Here is a 16,040-nt window from a genome sequence, read left to right as displayed (position 1 = left end):
ACTGCCCGGTCACACGGCCGTACGGGTTCACTGCCCGGTCACACGGCTGTACGGGTTCACTGCCCGGTCACACGGCTGTACGGGTCACTGCCCGGTCACATGGCTGTACGGGTTCACTGCCCGGTCACACGGCCGTACGGGTTCACTGCCCGGTCACACGGCTGTACGGGTCACTTCTCTATTTCTTTCAGCTCCCACATACGACCTGCCCCCCCTCTCTCTTCCTCCTTTTAAAAGTGCCATTGTTTTGATCTGTTTCTTTCCACATTTCCAAAACAATACGACAGTATCAAACCGTCATTACTACTCCAGGAACGTGAGAAAACCAGCTCCAACACTGAAAATATTTCAAAAAGGAGTAGCTCTTAACTGCAATTTTTTCCCATCCTCCATCTTGAATACCCAGAATCTCTGATGGCGAGGGTGTGGGCAGGGGGGACGGGGGGGAAAGGTCATTGATGTAGCCGCTGAAGGTGGTTGGACTGCAGACAATAAGCTGAGGAATTCCTGCAGAGATGTCCTGGAGCTGAGCTGACTGACCTTTGACAACTACAAATATCCTGCTACATGCCGGGTATGACTCCAACCAGAGGAGAGTTTGCCCCCATGATTCCCTTTGATTCCATCTTTGCTCAGGCTCCTTGATGCCACACTTGGGCGAATGCAGCCTCGATGTCAAAGGGCTGTCGCTCTCCCCTCAGGAATTCAGCCATTTTGTCCATGTTTGACCCAAGGCTGTATTGAGGTCAGGAGCTGAGTGACCCTGGGGGGGAACCCAAACTGGGCGTCACTGAGCAGGTTATTGCTGAGCAGGTGCTGCTTGACAGCACAGTTACTGACACCTTCCATCACTTCACTGAGGACCGAGAGGAGACTGGTGGGGTGGTAATGGGCTGGGTTGGATTTGTCCCGCTTTTTGTGTACATGAGCAATGTTCCGCATTGTTGGGTCAGTGTAACTGGATCAACTTGGCTCGGGGAGTGGCACTTTCTGGACTATAAGACCTCAGTGTTATTGCCAGAACATTGTCAGGATCCATAGGCTTTGCAGTATCATGTCTCTGGTTGTGGGGGTGCTTAGTTGTGTCCATCACTTGCTCCCTACGCTCTTTGCCATGCAAGTAGTTCAGTTTGGTAGCTTCACCAGGTTGCCACCTTATTTTCAGGTGTGTTTGGTGCTGCCTCTGCCATGCCCTCCTGCCCTTTTCATTGAACCAGGGTTGACCCCCTGATGTCATGGTTGAGTGGGGGATATGAGGAGCCCTGAGGTCACAGGTTTTGCTGAAAGTACACTTCTAGGGCTCACAGCATGTCAGGGATGGCCCGTCTTGATTTGCCCGATCTGTTTAAAGTCTGTCTAGCACGGTGATAGCACAGTGATAATGCCTGGACAGCTTGTTGGATTTTATTCTCAGTGCGAAGGCAGGCACTTGTCTCCACAATGACTGTGTGGTGTTCACTCATAGAACATAGAACTGTACAGCACAGGCCCTTCGGCCCACGATGTTGTACCGTGCATTTATCTTCTTCAAAGGTCAACCTAACCTCAATTTACTGCCATCCACGTGCGTGTCCCACAGTGGCTTCATTGTCCTTAATGTCTCTGAATCTACTGCATTCCATGCACCAATCACTCTCTGCAGAAAGAACCTACCTCTAAACCTTCCTCCAATCACCTTAAAACTCTGACCCCTCGTGACACCCATTTCTCCCCTGGGGAAATGTCTCTGGCTATCTCCTCTATCTAAGCCTCTCATTATCTTGTACTCCTCTATCACGTCACCTCTCTTCCTCCTTCTCTCCAGAGTGAAAAGCTTGAGCTCACCCAACCTCTCTTCATGAGACAAACCCTCCAATCCAGGCAGCATCCTGATAAATCTCCTCTGCACCCTCATCTATATCCTTCCTATAATGAGGAGACCAGAACTGGACACAATATTCCAAGTGTGGTCTCACCAGGGTTTTATAGAGCTGCAGCACAACCTCGCAGACTTTAAACTCAATCCCCCTGCTAATGAAAGCCACTCTTACCAATACTGTCATGGATGGATGCATCTGCAACTGGCAGTTTGGTAAGGATGAAGTCAAGTATGTTTTTCCCTCTTGTTGGTTCCCGCACCACCTGCTGCAGAGCCAGTCTAGCAGCTATGTCCTTTAGGACCCGACCAGATTGAGCAGTAACGCTGATGCTGAGCCACTCTGGGTGGTGGACATTGAAATCCCCCATCCAGAGTACACTCACTGTGGACATAACCTGCTCATTGGTTGGATGTGTACCCAATGTGTCCATGTCCTGTACCAGAGCTGTGGGAATATTCAGACCCAGCCTCACTGTGGGACAGTAAGTGCCTGTGGTTCCCAATCTCTAGAACTTCCTGGTGAACAGCAGGAATGGGAGCTCATGTGGGTTTTGGGATTCAGGTGATGATGTGTAAATTAATCTTAAAATGGATGTGTCAAGTAACCCTTCCCTCTGTCAGTGACTCTCTCTCTCTCCCTGACTGACTGATTCTTTGCTTTTCTCTCTGTGCAGTAAACACAACGAGGCAATCGCTGAGATTGAGAAGCTGAAAGTGACCAATCAGGTGCTGGAGACAAAGCTGGAGCAGATCCAGCAGGATCTTCAGGAAGCCTGGGATCGGCCGGTGGATCAACAAGAGGAAGCAGCTGAGCGAGAGGAGAGAGAAGGGTGAGAGGTTCCCAGGAGGTGGTGTGTCCCACTGAGTGGTTAATCCACTCATTCATTCCCCATCCCTGAATCCTCCAAGCTGACGTATCACACACATTCCGGCTCCTTACCTGGGATCCACTTCCACCAATCATTGTACCCACACCCCCACCGGGCAGGATGCCTCTATTCTGATTGGATGTTTGAAATCCTGAATCCCCCCTCCCCCCTAGCAGAGTTACATAGCGACAGTGATTGGCTGTTTACCCTTGGAGCTGCTTCAGTCAATCAACTGATTGAAGATTTGGTCTCTACCTTCCCTTCTCCCACTAGTTTTTTAACTTCTTCCTCTACAGTGAAAACAGATCCCAAATCCTCAGTTAACAGCTCGCCATTTCTTCATTGACCTCTTCATGGATCCTCCTGCGTTTTCCTTCAGTAGAAAGGAAACTGGAAAAGTGAGGAGAAAGCTGGTAGGTCTGGCCCCGGGGAAACTGAGTTAATGTGTCAAGTCCAGTGTGTCTCTTCAGAACTGAAGAGAAAGTCGAACATTTGATGGATTTTAAGCATGGAGAAATGTAGAGAGAACAAAGTGGGGAATGGAGGCCAGGGAAAGGTCAAAGGGCGAGCAAGATTACATTGACACGGTATGACATGCAAAGGTAAGCAGATGGTTTGAGCTGTGACCATCAGTTCCGATCCTCTCTGGGTCCACTTGTGGTCAGCTATCATTGTCCCACTGTTTGAGAAGAAACGAATATGAGAAAGGTTGGAAAATGACAGTCCACAAGCTCGGTGGGTGTTGAAGTTATTGGAAAAAGAATTCTGAGGGAGAGGATAAATCTTTGTTCAGAAAGACACGGATTAATCACAGACTGTCAGCATGGATTTGTTCAGGGAGGTTTGTATTTGACTAGTGTGACTGAATGCTTGAGATACAAGGACAGTCCATGAGGGCAGTGTGTTGGATTTGGTCTATATCAGCTTGAGCAATGCTTTGTATTTGGCAGGATGTGGCACACGGATCACAAATGTTAAAACCGTCAGGATCCAAGGCAGACTAGTAAGATCGATCCAAAAGCAGCTCAGAACGAGGGAGTATAGAGTAATGATGGGTGAGTGTTTCTGTGGCTGTCAGGGGGATTCCCCAGCCCTCAGTCCTACACTCCCTGCTGTTTGTGGGACGTGTCAATGATTTGCCCTTGAATACAGAGGGTATGGTTAAGAGGTCTGTCAGTGCAGAGATTAGCTGTGTCTTTGTAATGTTGGAGAAAACTGGAGCTTGCAAGAAACTAGTAATGGGGCAATCATGTATTTGGAAGAACAAAGAAAATGTACAGCCCAGGAACAGGCCCTTCGGCCCTCCAAGCCTGAGCCGATCCAAATGTACTGTCTAAACCTGTTGCCCAATTCCTAAGCACCTGTATCCCTCTGCTCCCCACCTACTCCTGCATCTGTCCAGGGGCATCTTAAATGAACCGACTGTGCCTGTGTGGAGATGAACTCAAATTGCTGCATTCCATCACCCATAAGGTGATGGAACATGAGCTGGAAAAGTGGGAGCAGAGTGGACAGTTCCATATTGGCCTCCTTCCATGCTATACATTTTGATGGTTCAAAAATGTGTGTAATGCAGAACTGTAGGCTGTCCCAAGGGATGATAAAACTGCAATGTTAATGCAAGTCTCCCTTTGACTCATCCTTCCCTACTGCATTCACATAGTCGCCGCTGATCGGTGCTCAGTCTGTCCCTGAACCCCCTCTCCCTCCTGCCCTCATACAGAGCTGATCCAATCAGCAGCCTCTTTATTTATGGCTCATCTGTTGAACACAAAATAACATCGCTCTCTCTCTCGCTCTCCCTCCCTCTCTCTCTCTGAATTTCCTCGACAGACTTCAGAGAACTCGCTCCATCCGACGCCGTGTGACCCAAAAACCGACCCCCCTGGGAGAGGATCCTGCACTCGCTCACCTGAGGGTCAAAGGCCCGGATGTAACCATGGCAACAGGTGGCAATGGAGATGGAGTCAGTGAGGAACCAGCAGCGTCTTCAGGAGGTGACGGAGCAGCAGAGAGAATGAAAGAGGTAGCTGGGCCCAGGAAGCAGGTGTCTCCACCGTGAGAGCAGAGGTTGGAGGGAGGGCCTCAGTCCAACAGGAACTGGCTCCCCCCAGTGCAGTCCCCACCCAGACACTCAGGTCTCCTCACTGAGCGGAGGGACAAAGGGCCTGAGACAGGCCTGAAACCCTCAGTGAACCGGAGACAGTCTCTCACCTGATGAGGGTCTCACTTTGTATCAACTCCACCATCAGGGAATGTTAATAGAACATAGAACATAGAACAGTCCAGCACAGTACAGGCCCTTCTGCCCACAATGTTGTGTCAATCATTTATCTTAATCTAAGATCAACCTAACCTACACACCCCTCAGTTTACTGTCATCCACATACTTGTCCAGCAGTCTCTTAAATGTCCCTAATGTCTCTGACTCTACTACCATCACTGGCAGTGCATTCCACACACACACCACTCTCTGTATAAAGAACCTACCCTGACATCTCCCCTATACCTTTCTCCAATCAACATAAAACTCTGACCCCTTGATACAGTCATTTCTGCGCTGGGGAAATGTCTCTGGCTATCTACTCTATCCAAGTCTCCCTTTACCTTGTACACCTCTATCATGTCACCTCTCTTCTTCCTTCTCTCCAGTGTGAAGAGCCCAAGCTCACCCAACCTCTCTTCATAAGACAAACCGTCCAATCCAGGCAGCATCCTGATAAATCTCCTCTGCACCCTCTCTCAATCATCTACATCCTTCCTATAATGAGGTGGCCAGAACTGGACACAATATTCCAAGTGTGGTCTCACCAGGGTTTTATAGAGCTGCAGCACAATCTCGCCGCTCTTAAACTCAATCCCCCTGTTAATGAAAGCCAATACACCTTTTTAACAACCCTACCAACTTGGGTGGCAACTTTGAGGGATCGATGTACGTGGACCCCAAGATTCTGCTGTTCCTCCACACTACCCAAGAATCCTGTCTTTAATCCTGTATTCAGCATTCAAATCCAACCTTCCAATATGAATCACTTTGCATTTATCCAGGTTGAACTCCATCTGCCACTTCTCTGCCCAGCTCTGTATCCTGTCAATGTCTTGTTGTAACCTGCAACAGCCCTCGACACTATCTACAACACCACCGACCATCAGCAAACTTACCAACCCACCCTACCACTTCTTCATCCAAGTCATTTATAAAAACTACAAAGAGCAGAGGCCCAAGAACAGATCCCTGCAGGACACCACTGGTCACTGACCTCCAGGCGGAAAACTTTCCATCCACTACCACTTGCTGTCTTCTTTCAGCCAGCCAATTCTGTATCCAGACAGCCACATTTCCCTGTATCCCATACCTCCTAACTTTCTGAATGAGCCTACCATGGGGAACCTTATCAAATGCCTTCTGAAATCCATATACACCACATCCACTGCTCGACCTTCATCAACGTGTCTCGTCACATCCTCAAAGAACTCTATAAGGCTTGTGAGGCATGACCTGCCCCTCAGAAAGCCATGCTGACTATCGCTAATCAAACTATGATTTTCCAAATCGTCATTAATCCTATCTCTCAGAATCCTTTCCAGTCCCTTGTTTACCACAGACATAAGACTGACTGGTCTGTAATTCCCAGTTAATCTCCCATGGAGTAGTACTCTCTGGTGACCATCGCCAGAGGTGCAGCAAATCTCATTCCTCGCTTGCCGTAATAACCTTGGATATATCTGGTCTGTCCCTGGGGACTTATCTATCCCGATGCTTCCCAGAATTTCCAGCACATCCACTTCCTTAATATCAATCTGCTCAAGCAATTTTGCCTGGTCCATCAACAAGGTCCCTCTCTCTCGTGATTACTGAAGAAAATAATTCATTTCAGGCCTTTCTTACCTCTTCAGACTCCAGGCACAAGTTCCCTCCACTATCCCTGATCAGCCCTACCCTCTCTCTGATCCTTCTCTTATTCCTCACGTAAGTGTAGAACACCTTTGGGTTTTCAATACTCCTTCCCGCCAAGGCTTTTTGTGTCCCCTCCTAGATCTCCTCTGGCCAGTTTGGAGTTATTTCTTGGCTATCCTGTAACCCTCTAAAGCTGTGACAATTCTAAATGTCCAAACCAAGACAATTTGGTAAAGTCCAATTGACTCTTGGCTGACGACCTTAAATTACACAGGTTTCCCCTTAGATCCTGGGGAGGGATGTTACTTGGAAATTCGGTGGGGACATAACTTGCTGAATATTTCAGCCTCCCAGCACAATGGGATTAGAGTCTTTTGGAGAGAATGGAATGGTTAAGAGGGACCGAAGACTCAAAGAGAGTCAGAGACAGCATCTGAGAGATGAAGCCTCAGGTGAAGTGGATGAATAATGAGAGAGACTGAAAGGACATGAGTGATGTGAGAGATACAGAGGAAGGCTGGGCTGTGTGAGAGGTGCAGATAGATGGTTTACAATGTACTTGTTGTGCATTTTGCCTTCCTACTGGTGACTGAATGTGGTCCCTGTGTGTGTCCCTGCTCCCAGTTACAGGAGGAGCTTGTCTCTCTACGCAGTAAACATGAGGCGGCCATCACTGAGACCCAAAAACTCAAAGGGACCAATCAGGAGCTGGAGCTGAAGCTGGAGCAGATCCACAAGGATCTTCAGGAAGCTCGGGATCGGCTGGGGGATCAAGAGGAGGAAGCAGCCCGGCGAGAGGAGAGAGAGGGGTAACAAACTCTGAATGCTGAGAATCGTTATATGCACTGTGTACAAATTCCATATACTGACTGTTTCTGTGTGGTCTGTGTCTGCTCTGTTCAATTGTTCTTTGATTGATTGTAAAAGTCTGTTTATGTTTAATGCTCTCTGTATTAATTGGTTATGTCTGGATTATCTCAAGATAATTGGTTATCTCAAGATTAAGTAAGATCAGACAAGCTGGGAGTCAGAATTGGAAGGTGGAACAAGACACCTCAAACTATTGGAAATGAAAACGATCGCGCACACAGAAATTAATGTCATCTCTGCTGAGGTTGAGATACAAGATTTACAAAGTGTGCACATGCCACTGACTTCATAGACACATCCCCGACTGTAGGGACATTATAATCCACATGCGACACTTTGCAGACACACTCGGCTCCCTGTGAACACCCTGAAAACGTGTACACACACTGTACACTATGTACACAGGGGTATTGTGAGTATTCAGACCCAACCTCACTGTGGGATAGTCAGGGCCTATCGTTTCCAATCTCCGAACTTCCTGATGAAAAGCAGGAACGGGAGCTAGTCTGGGATTTGGGATTCAGATGCCGGTGTATGAGATAGCGTTGAAATGGATGTGTCCAGTAACCCTTCCCTCTGTCAGTAACTCTCTCTCCCTGTCTGTCTGACTGTTTGCTTTTCTCTCTGTGCAGTAAACACAACGAGGCAATCGCTGAGATTGAGAAGCTGAAAGTGACCAATCAGGAGCTGGAGACAAAGCTGGAGCAGATCCAACAGGATCTTCAGGAAGCCCGGGATCGGCTGGTGGATCAACAAGAGGAAGCAGCTGAGCGAGAGGAGAGAGAAGGGTAAGGGAGAGTGTGTACACATATTGAGTACATTTCCCTCACTGTGTCTGCATTCCATTGACTGCCTCTGTACATGTACACTGTGTATGTACGGTTCCATTGTTCTGTGGTTCATTGAACAAGTCTAGTTAGTTTTGATGCTCACTGTGGTTAATTGGTCGAGTCTGGATGTGGGTTCTGGGAAAAGTAAACAACTGACTGATAGACCCAGAGTCAGATTTGGAACATGGAGCAGACATTTTAAAATATTTTTTCAAAAAACCTGTTCACACAAAGACGTGTCTGTGTGAGTTTCCTCTGGATGCTCCGATTTCCTCCCACAGTCCAAAGATGTGTGGGTCGGGTGAATTGGCCACGGTACATTGCCTGTAGTGCTAGGTGCATTAGTGTGAGGGAAATGGATCTGGGTGGGTTACTCTTCAGAGGGTCGGTGTGGAGTTGTTGGGCCGAAGGGCCTGTTTCCACACTGTCGGATATCTAATCTAAAAAAAAACCAGTGTCATCTCTGATGATCTGAGACAGAATCTCATCATCATCGGCGCTCCCTCACAGATGAGGATGACTCTCTCCGTCTCTCAGGGTGAGTCTGAATGTGGCTGTAGAGACCGATGTGTTACACTGGAACAGGTAGTGGTCATGGGGTGGGGTGGGTGGGGTGGGTGGGGCATTGATGTGGCGTGCGCTCCTTACATTGTTACCCCCGGGCTTCTGCTTTTTCCTGACGGTCAGTCTCGAGTGCTCCATCCCTTCCCGGATGCTTCTCCTCCATTTTGGACTACCTTGGGCCAGTGATTCCCAGGGGCCTGTGGGAATGTCGCATTTCACCAGTGAGGCCTTGAGGGTCTGAATGAAGCCCTTCCTGTGTCCTCCGGGGCTCGCCTGCCATTTCGAAGCTGGGAGTACAGCACCTGCTTGAGGCAGGTTGTGTTGGTCGTGTGGATGACATAGCCAGCCCATCCAAACCGATCAAGGGGAGTCAGTGCCTTCATGCTGGGGATGGGGGCCGAATTAAAGCAGCTGCTGTTGGTGCCTCTTTCTTCCGAGTGAATTTGCAGGATCTAGCAGAGGCAATGTTGGTGGGACTGCTCCAGCACCTTGAGGTCCCTGTTGTAGACAGTCCACATCTCAGAGCCGTACAGGAGGGTGGGAACCACCACAGCTCTGTGTACCATGATGTTGGTGTTGGATCTGATATTGTTGTCCCATGCGACTGGAACACACCTTGTCAATTGTACACCTCCTCCCCCAGACACAACAAGCACAGGGGCAGGAGGAATATCAAAGCCCAATCTCACATTGATTCAGTCAGTGCCTGTGGATCCGAATGCCAGGACATTCCTGATGATCTGCAGAAACGGGAGTTGGCATTTGGGATTGGGATGTTCATGAATGAGAAAATTGAACAATACAGGTCTCCCTACAGTCTCTCTGTCAGTGACTCTCTCTCTCTCCCTGTCTGTCTGTCTGTCTGACCCTTTGGTTTTCTCTCTGTGCAGTAAACACAACGAGGCAATCGCTGAGATTGAGAAGCTGAAAGTGACCAATCAGGAGCTGGAGACAAAGCTGGAGCAGATCCAGCAGGATCTTCAGGAAGCCCGGGATCGGCCGGTGGATCAACAAGAGGAAGCAGCTGAGCGAGAGGAGAGAGAAGGGTGAGAGGTTCCCAGGAGGTGGTGTGCCCCACTGAGCGTTCGATCCTCTCATTCCCCATCCCTGAATCCTCCAATCCGATGTCTTACACACATTCCCAGCTGCTTACCCAGGTCACACATCTTCCGATCACTTTCCCACACACCCCCAGTGACCAGGAACCCTCTCAGGTCCTGGTTGGATTCTTGAATTCTCCCTTCAACAGTGTTACATAGCAACAGTGATGGTCTGCCTACCTTGGAGCTGCTTCAGCCAATCAACTTATTGACCAATAAATTGGAATGAATGTTATTCTAATTTTACTTTGGCTCTTTTCCACCAATGAGAGGAAAGGATGTCATGGCAGACAGTAAGCAGAAGAACATGGTATCAGAAACAACCTCTCCAGCCTGCTTTGCCACTCAATATGACCATGGCCGCTCTCATTTTGGGCCGAACTTCAGTTTCCTGCCTGCTGTCCATTAATCTGCACAAATGAAAAGTCTGTCTAGCTCCTTCTTCCAGTTACTGAGTTTCCCAGCATCCACAGTGCTCTGGGATAGTTAATCCACACATTCACACTCATTTTGAGGGACGTAATTTCTCTTCATCCCTGTTTTAGTTCGGCTACCTCTTATCCTAAAACTACCACCTCTCATTCTCAATTGCTCCACATGAAGAAACATCCTTTCTATCTCTACGTTGTCAATCCCCTTTTACCATCTTATGGACCTCAATTAGATCTCCTTTCATTTTTCTAAACTCCAGGGAGCGTTGGTCTAAACTGCTCGATCTCTCTTCATAACAAAAAAACCCTCATCCCTAGGATCAATCGAGTGAACCTCCTCTGAACTGACTCCAGTACAACCACATCTCTCCTCAAGCAAAGAGACCAAAACTGTCTTCAGTACTCCACACAGTTACATCAACTTGTACCCAAGTTGATAGGGTTGTTAAGGAGGCATACGGTGTGTTAGCTTTTATTAGTAAAGGGATTGAGTTTCGGAGCCATGAGATCATGCTGCAGCTGTACAAAACTCTGGTGCGGCCGCACTTAGAGTATGGGGTACAGTTCTGGTCACTGCATTATAGGAAGGATGTGGAAACTTTGGAAAGGGTTCAGAGGAGATTTATTAGGAAGTTGCCTGGTATGGAGGGGAAGGTCTTACGAGGAAAGGCTGAGGGATTTGAGGCTGTTTTCTTGGGAGAGAAGGAGGTTGAGAGGTGACTTAATTGAGACGGTTAAGATAATCTGAGGGTTAGATAGGGTGGACAGTGAGAGCCTTTTTCGAAGGATGGTGATGGCGAACACAAGGGGGCATAGCTTTAAATAGAGGGGTGATAGGTACAGGACAGATGTCAGAGGTAGTTTCTTTACTAAGAGAGTAGGAAGGGAGTGGAATGCACTGGCTGCAACAGGAGTAGACTCGCCAACTTTAAGGGCATTTAAATGGTCATTGGATAAACATATGAATGAAAATGGAATAGTGTAGGTTAGATGGGCTTCAGATTAGTTTCACAGATTGGCACAACATCGAGGGCTGAAGGGCCTGTACTGTGCTGTAATGGTTTATGTTCTATGTTCTAGTTACATTTCATCAACTCCTGTTGAACACAAAATAACATTGCTCTCTCCCTCTCTCTCTCTCTCTCTCTCTCTCTCTCTCCCTCCCTCTCTCTCTCTGAATTTCCTCGACAGACTTCAGAGAACTCGCTCCATCCGACGCCGTGTGACCCAAAAACCGACCCCCCTGGGAGAGGATCCTGCACTCGCTCACCTGAGGGTCGAAGGCCCGGATGTAACCATGGCAACAGGTGGCAATGGAGATGGAGTCAGTGAGGAACCAGCAGCGTCTGCAGGAAGTGACGGAGCAGCAGAGAGAATGAAAGAGGTAGCTGGGCCCAGGAAGCAGGTGTCTCCACCGTGAGAGCAGAGGTTGGAGGGAGGGCCTCAGTCCAACAGGAACTGGCTCCTCCCAGTGCAGTCCCCACCCAGACACTCAGGTCTCCTCACTGAGCGGAGGGACAAAGGGCCTGAGACAGGCCTGAAACCCTCAGTGAACCGGAGACAGTCTCTCACCTGAAGAGGGCCTCACTTTGTATCAACTCCACCATCAGGGAACGTTAAACCAAGACAATTTGGGAAAGTCTAATTGACAGAACAACTGACACATTCCTGATGTCCTTAAGTTAAACAAGTTTCCCCTTAGATTCTGGGGAGGGGTGTTACTTGGAAATTCGGTGGGGACATAACTTGCTGAACATTTCAGCCTCCCAGCACAATGGGATTGGAGTCTTTTGGAGAGAATGGAATGGTTAAGAGAGACCGAAGACTCAAAGAGAGTCAGAGACAGTGTCTGAGAGATGAAGCCTCAGGTGAAGTGGATGAATAATGAGAGAGACTGAAAGGACATGAGTGATGTGAGAGATACAGAGGAAGGCTGGGCTGTGTGAGAGGTGCAGATAGATGGTTTACAATGTACTTGTTGTGCATTTTGCCTTCCTACTGGTGACTGAATGTGGTCCCTGTGTGTGTCCCTGCTCCCAGTTACAGGAGGAGCTTGTCTCTCTGCGCAGTAAACATGAGGCGGCCATCACTGAGACCCAAAAACTCAAAGTGACCAATCAGGAGCTGGAGACGAAGCTGGAGCAGATCCACAAGGATCTTCAGGAAGCTCGGGATCGGCTGGGGGATCAAGAGGAGGAAGCAGCGCGGCGAGAGGAGAGAGAGGGGTAAGAGGGCCTGTACATGCTGCTATACTGAGCGCAGGATTCTGACAAAGTGGCACTGGACCTGAAACGTTCACTTTGATTTCTCTTCACAGATGCTGCTAGATGTGTTGAGCTTTTCCAACAGGTTGAATTATTGTTTCCCAGACTGAATACATACCCCTCAGTGTGTGTGCATTCATTTACTTCATATGTCCACGCCTATTGTGAATGTACAGTTCAAGTGTTCTGTGGTTGATTGTACAAGTCTGGTAAATTTCGATGTCCGCTGTACTTGACTGGGTGTGTGAAAATTAAAGAATTAGTGGACAGAGCCAGAGTCAGATTTGGAACATGGAGCAGACATTTAAAATTATAAGAAATAAAACCTATTCACAGATGAAGAAATCACTGTCATCTCAGTATGGTCTTAGATCTTAATGATACACTATGTACACAAACCAACCAACTGGTGTGCATCTTGCCAATGTGTGCTCCCACAAACACACAATAATTCAGTCAGGCCTTGTAGATCCTAATGGTAGGACATTCCTGATGAACTGCAGGAATGGGAGCTGGTATGGGATTTGGGATTGGAATGTCAATGAATGTGGAAATCTACCAATAAATGTCTCCCTACAGTCTCTCTGTCAGTGAGTCTCTCTCTCCCTGTCTGTCTGACTCTTTGCTTTTCTCTCTGTGCAGTAAACACAACGAGGCAATCGCTGAGATTGAGAAGCTGAAAGTGACCAATCAGGAGCTGGAGGCAAAGCTGGAGCAGATCCAACAGGATCTTCAGGAAGCCCGGGATCAGCTGGTGGATCAACAGGAGGAAGCAGCTGAGCGGGTGGAGAGAGAAGGGTAAGAGGCTCCCAAGAGGGTGTGTGTCCCACTGAGCGTTCGATCCTCTCACTCATTCCCCATCCCTGAATTCTCCAATCCAACATCTCACGCAAATTCCCAGCTCCTTACCCAGGACACACATCATCCAATCACTCTTCCCCCATACTCCCATGAGGCTGAAACTGCTGAAGTCTTAAATTCTCCCCCCAGCAGAGTTACAGAGCATCAGTGACTGGCTGTTTGAGCCTTTTACCTGCTTCAACCAATCTACTGAGTCAGGCATTGATCCAATTTATTTTTACACTGAATATATTTTGTGTTCCCTTCTCCCTCTGGTGTTGGGGAGGGGAGTGTATATGTTCAGATCATCAGTCGTGTTGCATAAACTCCTGTTGAACACAAAATAACATCGCTCTCTCTCTCTCTCTCTCTCTCTCTCTCTGAATTTCCTCGACAGACTTCAGAGAACTCGCTCCATCCGACGCCGTGTGACCCAAAAACCGACCCCCCTGGGAGAGGATCCTGCACTCGCTCACCTGAGGGTCAAAGGCCCGGATGTAACCATGGCAACAGGTGGCAATGGAGATGGAGTCAGTGAGGAACCAGCAGCGTCTGCAGGAAGTGACGGAGCAGCAGAGAGAATGAAAGAGGTAACTGGGCCCAGGAAGCAGGTGTCTCCACCGTGAGAGCAGAGGTTGGAGGGAGGGCCTCAGTCCAACAGGAACTGGCTCCCCCCAGTGCAGTCCCCACCCAGACACTCAGGTCTCCTCACTGAGCGGAGGGACAAAGGGCCTGAGACAGGCCTGAAACCCTCAGTGAACCGGAGACAGTCTCTCACCGAAGGCCTCAGTTTGTGTCAACTTCCCCTGTAGGGAACGTTAACTCAACACAATTTGGGGAAGTATCATTGACAGAATGGTTGACACTTGGCTGATGACCTTAAATTACATGTTTCCTCTTAGATTCTGGGGAGGGGTGTTTTTTTGGAACTTAGGTGAGGATGTAACTTCAGCTTCCCAGCACTGTGGGATTGAAGGGAGGACAATGCACATTGGGACAGGTACACAAATAGGAAAGGTTTAGTGGGATATGGGACTGGTTTAGTTTGGGAAACTGGGCTGGCATGGACACGTTGGACTGAAGGGTCAGTTTCCCTGCTGTCTGACCGTATGACTTTATGATTCTCTGTAACGAGCTGAATCATTCAACCTTGGGATCCATGTTCAGAGTACCTTTAAGATGGAGTCACATGTAGACTGGGTAGTGAAGAAGGTGTTTGGTATAGGGAGAAGGCTACAGGGGACACACTGAATAAACTAGGGCTATTTTCCCTGAAGTATCAGAGGCCAAAGAATAACCTTTATAGAAGTTTAGAAAATCATAATGGGCATGGATCGAGTGAATAGCCAAGGTCTTTTCCCAGGGTAGGGGAGTCCAAACCAAAAGGGCCGAGGTTTACAGTGAGAGGGGAAAGACTTACAGGGACCTAAGGGGCAACATTTTCTCACTGAGGGTGGTGCATGAATGGTGTGAGCTGCCAGAGGAAGTGGTGGGGGCTGGTACAATTACAGCATTCCAAAGGTATTTGAATGGTTAAATGAATAGGAAAGGTTTAGAGGGATATGGGCCAAGTGTTGGCAAATGGGGCTAGATTAATTTGGGATATCAGCTCAGCGGGAATGAGTTTCTGTGCTGTACATCACTATGACTGTAGAGCAGCCTCACAGTGCGATGGGGGATTGGTGGGCAGGGAATGAACAGTGAACAGTGTCAGACGAAGATGGATGCAGAAAGAGGGAGGGGTCCAAGGTGGTGAGAAGCTGGGAGCAACAGAGAGAAGGTGGAGGAATGATTTCGAGAGACCAGCAGAGAGGTTTTGGAGGGTAAGCACTCTCAAGGACGGGCTCGGAATGTAATTTTTGCGACATTATTAATGAGGATGTCTCTTGGAAGGCTCTTTGGAGGGGGGCACAGGAAACTGCCGCAAGGCCCAAATTCTCCAACTCCTTACCAAGTCTCAGATGGAGGGCAAGGACGGAGAGATCTTCCTTTATTCTTTCTCGGGGCGTGTATGCTACTTTTGTCCATCCTTAATGGCCTTTGAACGAAGTGGATTGCTCGGCCATTTCAGAAAGCAGGTAAGGTGTGAGCACAATGCTGTGGATCTGGAGGTCAGGCCGAGTAAGGATGGTTTACTTCCTTCGCTAAAGGCTATTAGTGAACTTGATGGGTGTTTACAACAATTGGTGAGCATTTTATAATTGGTCTTAGTGTGACTTGATTAACTGAATTTATTTTTTTTTATTTCAAAAATATACTTTTATTCATAAAATGATTTGATGGTCTGTACATTTGGTCATGCCATACATATGTCAACATTTACATACACAGATCAGAATTTATCATTGTTATATACAGGTCTGTGTGTTTCTCAATCTTATGCACATATATTTGGCTGAGGCATCAGCAGAGCCCAAAAAAACGTCCGCATGGGCCCCCTGTTCTTCTTTCGGCAGGCCGATCTTACACGGTGGTCTTTCCCCACCGCGCCTTGGCGGCAGCTGCCCCAAGCTTCA

At 48.2% G+C, this 16,040-nt stretch overlaps 1 protein-coding gene across 1 annotated transcript in view; it reads left to right on the top strand.

Annotated features, from left to right (window-relative positions):
* Positions 1–16,040, top strand: part of LOC140467071 (uncharacterized) — a 157,434-nt gene that overhangs the window by 54,481 nt on the left and 86,913 nt on the right. The window contains exons 16-24 of the mRNA XM_072563131.1: positions 2,533–2,688; positions 4,561–4,753; positions 7,250–7,434; positions 8,128–8,283; positions 9,780–9,935; positions 11,612–11,804; positions 12,461–12,645; positions 13,327–13,482; positions 13,922–14,114. Coding sequence (XP_072419232.1) covers positions 2,533–2,688; positions 4,561–4,753; positions 7,250–7,434; positions 8,128–8,283; positions 9,780–9,935; positions 11,612–11,804; positions 12,461–12,645; positions 13,327–13,482; positions 13,922–14,114 — 1,573 coding nt within the window. The remainder of the gene's footprint in view (positions 1–2,532; positions 2,689–4,560; positions 4,754–7,249; positions 7,435–8,127; positions 8,284–9,779; positions 9,936–11,611; positions 11,805–12,460; positions 12,646–13,326; positions 13,483–13,921; positions 14,115–16,040) is intronic.

This window comes from Chiloscyllium punctatum, chromosome 45, assembly GCF_047496795.1.
Source record: "Chiloscyllium punctatum isolate Juve2018m chromosome 45, sChiPun1.3, whole genome shotgun sequence".
In the NCBI taxonomy this organism is placed as follows: Eukaryota; Metazoa; Chordata; class Chondrichthyes; order Orectolobiformes; family Hemiscylliidae; genus Chiloscyllium; species Chiloscyllium punctatum.
Note: the sequence above shows the minus strand (reverse complement) of the source record. Positions and strands in the feature narration are given on the sequence as shown.